General features: G+C 59.7%; 2 protein-coding genes across 2 annotated transcripts; both read left to right on the top strand.

The window, feature by feature from the left end:
* Positions 1-2,423: 2,423 nt before the first annotated feature.
* On the top strand, positions 2,424-6,769 carry BXZ73DRAFT_56193 (uncharacterized protein; the record flags this gene model as incomplete). The annotated part of the gene is made up of 5 exons (XM_048021446.1): positions 2,424-2,735; positions 2,798-3,990; positions 4,105-4,223; positions 4,307-4,934; positions 6,643-6,769. 5 exons carry the CDS (start codon positions 2,424-2,426, stop codon positions 6,767-6,769), a joined length of 2,379 nt encoding a protein of 792 aa, XP_047871889.1.
* A 1,554-nt stretch (positions 6,770-8,323) lies between these two features.
* On the top strand, positions 8,324-8,732 carry BXZ73DRAFT_56212 (uncharacterized protein; the record flags this gene model as incomplete). Its single annotated transcript, XM_048021449.1, has 2 exons — positions 8,324-8,456; positions 8,515-8,732. Coding segments are annotated over 2 exons (351 nt in total), but the record flags the coding sequence as incomplete, so codon positions are not given.
* Between the last annotated feature and the right edge of the window lie 221 nt (positions 8,733-8,953).

Below are 8,953 nucleotides of genomic sequence, written 5' to 3'. Positions count from 1 at the left end.
TACCAGGAAGTAGAGCAGCACTTGCGCCTGTTCGTACGCAAACGGCAAGACGACTGGGTACGCTATCTGCCAACTGCCGAGTTCGCACTGAACAGCCGAATCCACTCTGCGCACAACCACACGCCCTTCGAGGTCATGTACGGGTACAAGCCAGACTTCACGGTACCAGTGGGAACAGAGACTCGCTTCCCTCATCTCGAGGATCGTCTAGAGGGCATGCGCCAAGCACAGAAGGACATTGAATCAGTGCTGCGCGCAGGCAAGGCGAAGATGAAGGTTCACTTCGCAGAGGAACACCCTCGTGATCGGAAGCATTCGAAGTCGGAGACAAGGTCTGGCTTAGCGCAAAAGACATCAGTGTGCACCAGGCAACGCGCAAGCTTGGTGTCCGGCAGCTGGGACCCTACAAGGTGGTCGAACGCGTGGGTGACTAGCCTATCGTCTCAACTCCCACCCACGCTCAAGATCCACCCGGTCGTACATGTGGATCGGCTGTCCAAGTATGGAGGGAACGAGGTGAACGGGCGACGAGCACCACCGCCAGAGCCAGTGGAAGTGGACGGAGAGGAGGAGTACGAGGTGGAGAGGATTCTGGACAGTCGGTTCTTCAACCGCCGGCTTCAGTTCCAGGTGCGGTGGAAGGGATACGGAGAAGGGGACGACTCGTGGGAACCAGCGGCGAATGTCGCCAATGCCCCAGAGAAGGTCGCAGAGTTCTACGAGCGCAATCCCAACGCGCCTCGCAAGATATCTGCGACTCTATTCGCCGCGCTGCCGTGGAGGAGGGTTGAGCACCCTGAGCACGCAGAAACGGAGAAGGAAGACTGGCAGGAGGGGAGGATCATGTCCATCCGGGACGGATGGGTTTTAGGAGGGGGGTAATGTCGTGGAACGGACTCTGGACTCGCCCTACGTATTATTTTTCGTCTTTTCTTTGCCTTTTCTCTGCCTGCTACTATATTGGAAGGTTGTTCCCGCGCTTAAGCGCCCGTATCGCGGACTCTCTTAGCACTTGCACTTCGTGTCCTAGCCCTCATCTCGACCTCTTGGTCTTTGTGGGCTAGGTGAGTATCTCGATTGCCTGTATGTATGTAGAGCTATGTTAACTTGGTCTTTGTGGGCTAGACATCCCTCGTGTGACTCTAGTTTGCGTCTGCTTTGCGCCTAGTGCCGGCAACGCCTCTGCACCACTACATCGAGGTCATCCAACCTCCATCTACACCCATCCACCCCTCCCTCTCCTCCGATTGGCGTTCGCGGCCTGCTCCCGCGTCAATAACTGCTCACCTGGATCTGCTCGCTCCGTGGCATTGACCTGACGAGTACCCCGGCGACGTGCAACTTGCAGCGATGTCGTAGCTGCATGTGGGTCCTCGCTCGGTCCATCCACGAGCGAGCTTGAGTTCTCTTTGTTCGTGCTTGCACTCCGGCTTTGCATTTGCATGGCGGATTTTCTCGTGGACGTATTAGATGGCCTTTTGGCCCCGCGGCCACGACGGGCACCGCGGGAGCTCATGCTTGACAGTTCTTCAACCTGTAATTTTGATCAGATAATAAAGTTGGGAGAGGAAGCAGCGCATGGGCTCACCAGAGACTAGCAAGCCATGTACTAGCGGAAAGACGTTGAGTAGAGTAGTGAAAAGGATGAGGACGACTGATGCGAGTTGTGCTGGCAGCTCAGGTCTGAGTTACATAAGCAGCCCGCGCACCTGAGACTTTGCGCGACGAACGGTGATCACCATAACCCGGGCCAGGTCACAGCTTCCTCCCCTCTTCATCATCATGTCCTCCGATCTCCGTACCGTCTGTGATGACTGTCACAAGAGGCTTCGTGGCCGACCCGAGTTAGCTCACTTCCTCGACAAACCCACCTGCCGGCATCTGGCTCACACACGGAAACGTCCCCCGAGGTCCCGCCAGGCCTCTCCATCCTCTCATTCTGCAAAGCGCTATCGTGTCCATGTTACACACCTGCCAGAACCTCTCTCCAACGTCGCGACATCACTGGCACCGGAACAGGAGTCAGCCAACTTAGACTCGTCAACACCGGGTTCGACAACTTACCAGAATCAAGAAGGCACATATTCCACCACTTTCAACTTCCCCGAAGCCGGACACCCATCAAGAAAACACCCAACCGTCTTCGAGGTTGAGAAGGCTGTGCGTGACGAGCTCAAGCTTCCACCACACGCTCCCTTCTCCAGCGAGGATGAATGGGAGGTGGCAGAGTTCATCATCGAGAGCGACCTATCTCAGGCGAGTACAGAGCGACTGCTTCATAGCAAAATGGTGAGCAGTGATCCTTTTAATGCTCACTGGAATATCACTCACTATGTTCGAAGTACAAGCACTGCTTAGAGACCGCACCAGACAAGTTCGGCTCCTTCGACTCCAACAAAAGGTTTCTTCAAATCATCGACGAGATGAATGGGCCTCGTGCGACATGGCAGCTGATGGAGATCACGGTCACTGGGAACCTCTGTGATGAGCAAGGAAATCCACTCACCGAGAAACTAGACTGCTGGTTTCGCGACCCCGTCTTGCTCATCAGAGATCTTCTTGGCAACCCGGAGTTCGTGGACGACGTTGAGTTCGCACCGTACGTCCAACATCTGGAGGAACTGCAAGAGGAGTTAAACAATGCCACGTCGAGCGAGGAGAAAGAGCGGATCGTTGAGGAGATGGCGAGTGGGGAGTGGTGGCAACGCGTGCAGGTGAGTTTTGAGTCAAATATCGTGGCAGTTCATGTGGGAGCTCACCTTCTTGGCAGAAGGAAATATGCCAGCGAAACCCGCAGGCCACCATCGCCCCCGTCATAGTGGCAACAGACAAGACGCAACTGTCAACATTCAGTGGCGACAAGCAGGCGTACCCAATCTATCTCACCATTGGCAATATCCGAAAGGGTGTCCGTCGCCAGCCTTCTCGCCGCGCGGTCGCCCTTCTTGGGTATCTTCCGGTGTCCAAGCTCTGCTGTTTTCACAAGAAAGACCGTGCTTTAGAAGGGTACCGTCTCTTCCACTTCGCCATGAAGCATATACTCGCACCACTGGAGTCCGCTGGCCGAGACGGTGTCGAGATGAACTGTTGCGACGGGTTTGTCCGCCATGTCTATCCCATCCTGGCGGCGTACATGGCAGACCATCCCGAGCAATGTCTGGTATGCTGCAACAAGGAAAATCGCTGCCCGACTTGTGAGGTGGACAGGCTCGAACGCGGGGAGATGGTGGATAGCTGTCTGCGAGATCCCACGGCCACGCTCGACACCATGCGCGACCCGTCATCCGACGACTTCTCACGGCGCGGGCTACGCGACGTTCCCATGCCCTTCTGGGCGGATCTCCCCCACGCCAACATCTTCAATTGTATCGTCCCCGACCTCCTCCACCAGCTGCATAAAGGAGTCTTTATGACTCACCTCGTCAAATGGGTATCCACCGGCCACGAAGATGAACTCGATGAGCGCTTCAAACGCGTACCACCCTACCCTGGTCTTCGACACTTCGCCAAAGGGATATCAACAATCTCGCAGTGGACTGGTAATGAGTTCCGTCAGATGGAAAAGGTATTCCTCTCCCTCGTTGACGGTCTCCACAATGATCCCCGCGTCATGGTTGCCACACGGGCGATACTTGACTTCATTTACCTAGCACACTACCCCTCCCACACAACATCGACTTTGGAGCAGATGAAGAAGGCACTCGAAACGTTCCACTGCAACAAGCAAGTCTTCATCGATCTACGCACACGCGACTCCGAGCACTTCAACATCCCCAAGGTGCACTGGATGAACCACTACGTCTCATCTATCATCGATTTCGGCTCCTGCGACGGCCTGAGCACCGAGATCTCTGAACGACTCCACATCGACTTCACAAAACTCGCATATCGTGCAACAAACCGCAAGCAGTACGTCCAGCAAATGGTGATCTGGTTTTCACGGCGCGAGAAGGTACGCTGGTTCTCTGGGTTTCTGCGCTGGTGCTCGCTGTGGGGTAGTAGCGGCGTCACCTCGGCCGACGACCCAACCCAGTCCGAAATCCCTCGCGTCAGCCATATCCCCACCGTTGCTACAACTCCACCCTCCAAACATTCCCTTCGGAGCCTCTCCTTTGAAACGGACCCTCAAATTGCCAGCACTTGCCACATACTTCGTGAGACCCAAGACAAGTCCGACGACGACAGCGGTCTCGACGAGGCCGACGACGACAACGAGGTAGTACGTATTCGACTCACTGTGCGTACCACTCTATTCATTGACGTACCTGTATACAGAATGTTCCGTCTTTCGGGCCTTACTCCATAGCGGCGGCTCGACCCGGGCTGGGTTTCTTGACCCCCGCAGAAATTGCGACCAGACTCCCAGCAACACATTTCCAGACAGCTCTCGAGCTGTTTCTACGAGAAGAAGGCATTTCGGACACCCGAATACACTCCCTGCGACTTTCACAGCGTCGTTACCCCATCTACACCCGGTTCTCTCGCACCCTACCGTCACTTCGAGGGGTTGAAGACGAGGTTTTTCGAGACACTGTATTCGCATACCCCGCTTCTCTATCCGCCAGAAAGCCTGCACGTTTCAGTACAGTTCTGTTCGTTGAGAACTCGGACATAGCGGAGAGCATAGGTGTTCAGGGTACGTACCTCAGCCTGTCCACAATGATCAATATTGACACTGGACCATTGGCAGGCTATCGTGTCGCTCAAGTGCGCGTCTTATTCGCACTACCTCCCGAAGTCGAACGTCTGTGCACGGATGAGTCGGCTTCCTCCCATTTTGCATACGTCGAACTCTTTACGCCCTTCACACGAGAGCCGGAACTCGGCAGCAAACTCTATACTGTGGCACGCTCCTTGCAACGGCAGCAACCCCGAGTCGCCATCATTCCGCTTGGCCGCATCTTCCCTACAGTGGTGATTCGCCAGGTGCATCCGTTGTGACAGCCTACCAGCAGGTGCGGATGCATCTGGTGCCGGCCGGCCCGGTCGCGCTCGACACCGCCTTCCCCAAGCGCGCTCGCGCACCGACGCTGTCCCGAGATGTCCGGACACCAGCGTCTCAGGCGCTGCCACCTGAGCTCGCTGTCTCCGACAGTGAGCTTGCCTCCCTCTTTTTTTCACACCACATCTTGCATATGATTAGTGATAAAAATATATTTGTTAGTAAGCTACTACATAGGTGCGCTAGTATGTAATACCACGCCCCGCGACAACGCGGAGGCAGAGGCAGGGATGAGACAGAGGGTTGGACAAGGCGGAGGAGGAGGAGGAGGGCGACGTGGACGACGTGAATGCGGGAGACGCGGAGGCGGGCGACACAAAGGCAAGCGAGGCGGAGGTGAGGGACGTGAAGGCGACGGGGAGGGCTCGCGGGGGGACGCGGAGGGCCCGGACGAGGCGGAGTAGGTGGTGGGCGACGCGGGCGGGGGTGCGAGATGCGAAGAGGGAGGAGGCGCAGAGCAGCGAGGGCGGGCGATGCGAGCGGAGAAGGGCCGCGCGGGCGGAGGAGGTGCGTGGACGAGGGTGACGCGGAGGGCTCGCGGGAGGAGGCGGAGGCAGAGGAGGGCAGCGCGCGCGGAGGAGTGCGAGGAAGAGGTGAGCGAGGCGGGCAGAGGCGGGCCATGAGGTGGGCAGCGCGCGCGGAAGCGAACGATGCGGAGGCAGACGAGGCGGAGGAGGTGGGCAACGCGGAGGGGGGACACGGACAAGGACGAGGACGAGGACGGAGACGGAGGCGGGGGGCCGGGACGAAGCGGAGGAGGGGGAGCCTAGCGACGTGCGTAGATGCGGGCGGCGGGAGGTGGCACGGACGCGGACGCGGGCGACATGGAGGAGGTTGATGACGCGCAGGTGGGCGACGCGCGTGGAGGAGGTGGGCCGCGTGGAGGCGGGCGAGACGCAGCAGGACGAGGAGGAGGAGGGCGACATGGAGGTGAGGGAGGCGGAGGAGGGTGTGTGGGCGCAGGCAGGTTTGCAGGTGCAGGCGGGCAGCGCGAAGGCGGGCGGAAAGCAGCGCGGGGGTGGGCAACGGGGAGGAAGGCAGTGGTGAGGTGGACGCGGGGGTCAAGGCCGGCGGCAGGCCGGATGGGCGAAGCTGGAGAGGAGGGGTGGGCATTGGGAGTGCAGGAGAGCGGAGTGGGGGACTCACCAAAATGAGGGCCGCGGTACGTCGCCGCGGCCCCCTAATTCTAATTTCCATGCTGAGGACGTCCGGATGGACATCCTCGTGCGGTGTGGATGCAGTCGGCAAGGTGGGCGAAGGACGGCATGGAGGTCGAGGTTGAGGTCGAGGGAGGAGGAGGGGGGCGGGGTTGAACGGTGTCACCAGGTGACAGCGGAGTCCAATAGCAGACGAAGGACGACTGTATAGTCGCTATCGTCTGCCTGGACGGTGGTGGGGGCGGAGCAGGAGGAGGAAGAGGAGGCGGGGTAGGGGAGGAGGAGAGCAAGGACGGCGGGAGGGACGCGTGGTGTGCATCACAGCCACGCGTCGATGCGCGCCACGCGTCCTTGCCGCCCAACGAGGCGCGCCTCCACGGGCGCGCATCACGGATCGCCAGATCCGTCCAGATGCATCCGTAGCTGCCGATAGGCTATCGCAACGGATGCACCAGGGAAATCACCTGTGCTCATCTTCCGAAGCTGTCATCTCATGCCGAAGTGCGGGGCTCATATCAACAGAACATGGACGTCTACGGATATCGTGGAGAACTGCGACGTTATGTACCTCAACTCCTTCTCCGACCACCATATGTACCTGTTTGTGTAGTAGTTAAGAGCCCATGAGGTACGTGCACAAGTTCCTTCCTTGCCTCACCTTGTCGTCCTCACACTCTTGCCATCCTGCAGACAACGAGGATGTGCGTCTTCGGGAGGGCGGCGGGCCCATACCCACGTCGGAGATCGCCCTCATCAGCACTATGTACAAGCGAAGGAAAAAAGTGGGAGGGGTGACACTGCGTTTCGTACGTCCCTCATGCCGGTCCCTCGTCCCTCCGGTCTCTCATCCCTCTGCTCCGTCCTCATCTGCCGCACATTCTACAAGCCTGCAGGTGCGCACCGTCCTATTTTCCCTCTGCGCGTCCCCCCTTGTCTTCCCCTTGCCAATCGCGCGTGGACTTGTGGTGTACACTGTAGTGTAGCAGGCACACGCTCAGGCAGGAGGTGTGCGCAGCCAAAGGTGCCCGCCAGGCTACCCAAGCGGCACTCTTCGCTGCCTGTGCGTCGCGGCCGGTTGCGTCACCGCCTCACGTCCAGCACGGCCTCACGGGCTGCACGCGCGTGTGGTGCGCCGTCTTTTCCACTTCCATCTGCACACTTTGCTAACTCCCCAACACTTTCCAGACATAACCCCTTGGCCTCCGAAGCCGGCTGCCCCCCGGTCTCCGATCTCGGAGGTCACACTCCCAGCGCAGCTCCTCGCGGGACACCAAGCCCCGGATCCCCACTCGCCACCAATCCCGCGTCGTCCCAGGACGCTTCCTTCCTGGCGAACGGCGACGCCCAGTCGTTGACACCACTGTGTCCCGACTCCTCAGCCCAGCCTCGCGTTCGCGTCGTCCTGCCGGCCGCTCCCCGCCGCCCCAGAGCCCGAGCACCTGCCTGACGTCAAGCTCGAGCCCGGCCTGACCGTGGTGTCCTCCTCGCTCGTTCTCGAGCCCGTCGAGCTGCTCGGTGAAGGCTCCTTCTCGAGCGTGTGCCTCTTGTGCGACGCCGCCGGCCGGACCACCACGCTCAGCAAGCTCCTGCGCAAGTCGCCCAGGGTCCCTCGCCCGCATCCGCTCCCTGCGCGGCCGCAGGAGCCGCACCATCAACAACACGCACCCCACACGCAAGACGGAGAAGACGGCCGACGGCCGGGCGAGGTCGGTGTTGTCACCGGACGAGGAGCTCCCTCCGAAGCTCCGGGTCGCGCGGCGGCCGGCTCGTCGCAGTCAAGATGATGGAGCGGGCGAAATATGACACGAGCACGCGCTCGCGTGTGAGCTTCGTGCGGGAGATCGAGGTGCTCCGAGTGAGTGTCTTTTTTTTCTCGCGTTTCCCCTGCTTCCCGCTCCCCCGATGCGTCTGCTGTGCCGGTTGATTGTGGCCACATTCTGCTCGATGCCTACACGTTTGCGTAGTGTGACGCACGATGCTGTCAACGTCCGTCATACCTAGATCCGCATATGACGTTTTCCAGAGCACTACCATGTCTCGGACCTTTGACTAATTCCTTGGTTCACAGCACATCGCCCATCCATCAATAGTCTAGTACCTTCACTCATCCAGCACTCTTCCACACCACTGTCTTATCCTCGAGTGTGGCAGGGGGCTCCTGGACATGGTCGACAACCCGGTTGTCCAAGCGCGGATCACAGAGCCGCTCGTCAGACGAATATGGGGAGAATTGCGCAGACCAGTAGCGTGGATGCACAGCGGCGTGGGTCTCGTGCACCACGCCATCACGTTGGAAAGTGTGTATCTCTGCCTGCGAAGATCTCACGACACCCAGTTTGCTTACCATTACTCCAGACATCCTCCTGAAGATGAGCTCGTTCGCCGACCCGCTGCCCTGCCAGTCGCTCATCAAGCTCACCAACATCAGCCTCTCACGCTTCATCGACCCGGCGAACCCGCGACTGACGACGCTCTACGGCTCCGAATCGTACGCCGCCCCCGAGCTCATGATGGGTCGCACCCACGACGGATGCCAGACGGACGCCTGGGCGGCGTGCAGCGTCGTCCTCTACACTCCCGCCACGCACTGCCTCCCGTTCGACTCCCCGGGCGCGTCCGAGCGCACCGCTCAGGACGGCCGTGAAGCGGGCTGGGTCATTCAACAGCGCCGGCGCGCGGACCGCATGGCCCTCCTCGACCGCACCGTCCAGGGCGACTACCGCTGGCCCGAAGAGCCGCTACGCGCGGCGGACCACGCGCGCTTGCGTGGGACAGAGCCTTGCCCAGAGCGACT

This window comes from Epithele typhae (genome assembly GCF_022376455.1).
Source record: "Epithele typhae strain CBS 203.58 chromosome Unknown BXZ73scaffold_109, whole genome shotgun sequence".
Classification (NCBI taxonomy): domain Eukaryota; kingdom Fungi; phylum Basidiomycota; class Agaricomycetes; order Polyporales; family Epitheliaceae; genus Epithele; species Epithele typhae.
The sequence above is the reverse complement of the archived record's forward strand: the minus strand, read 5'-3'. Positions and strand labels throughout refer to the sequence as shown.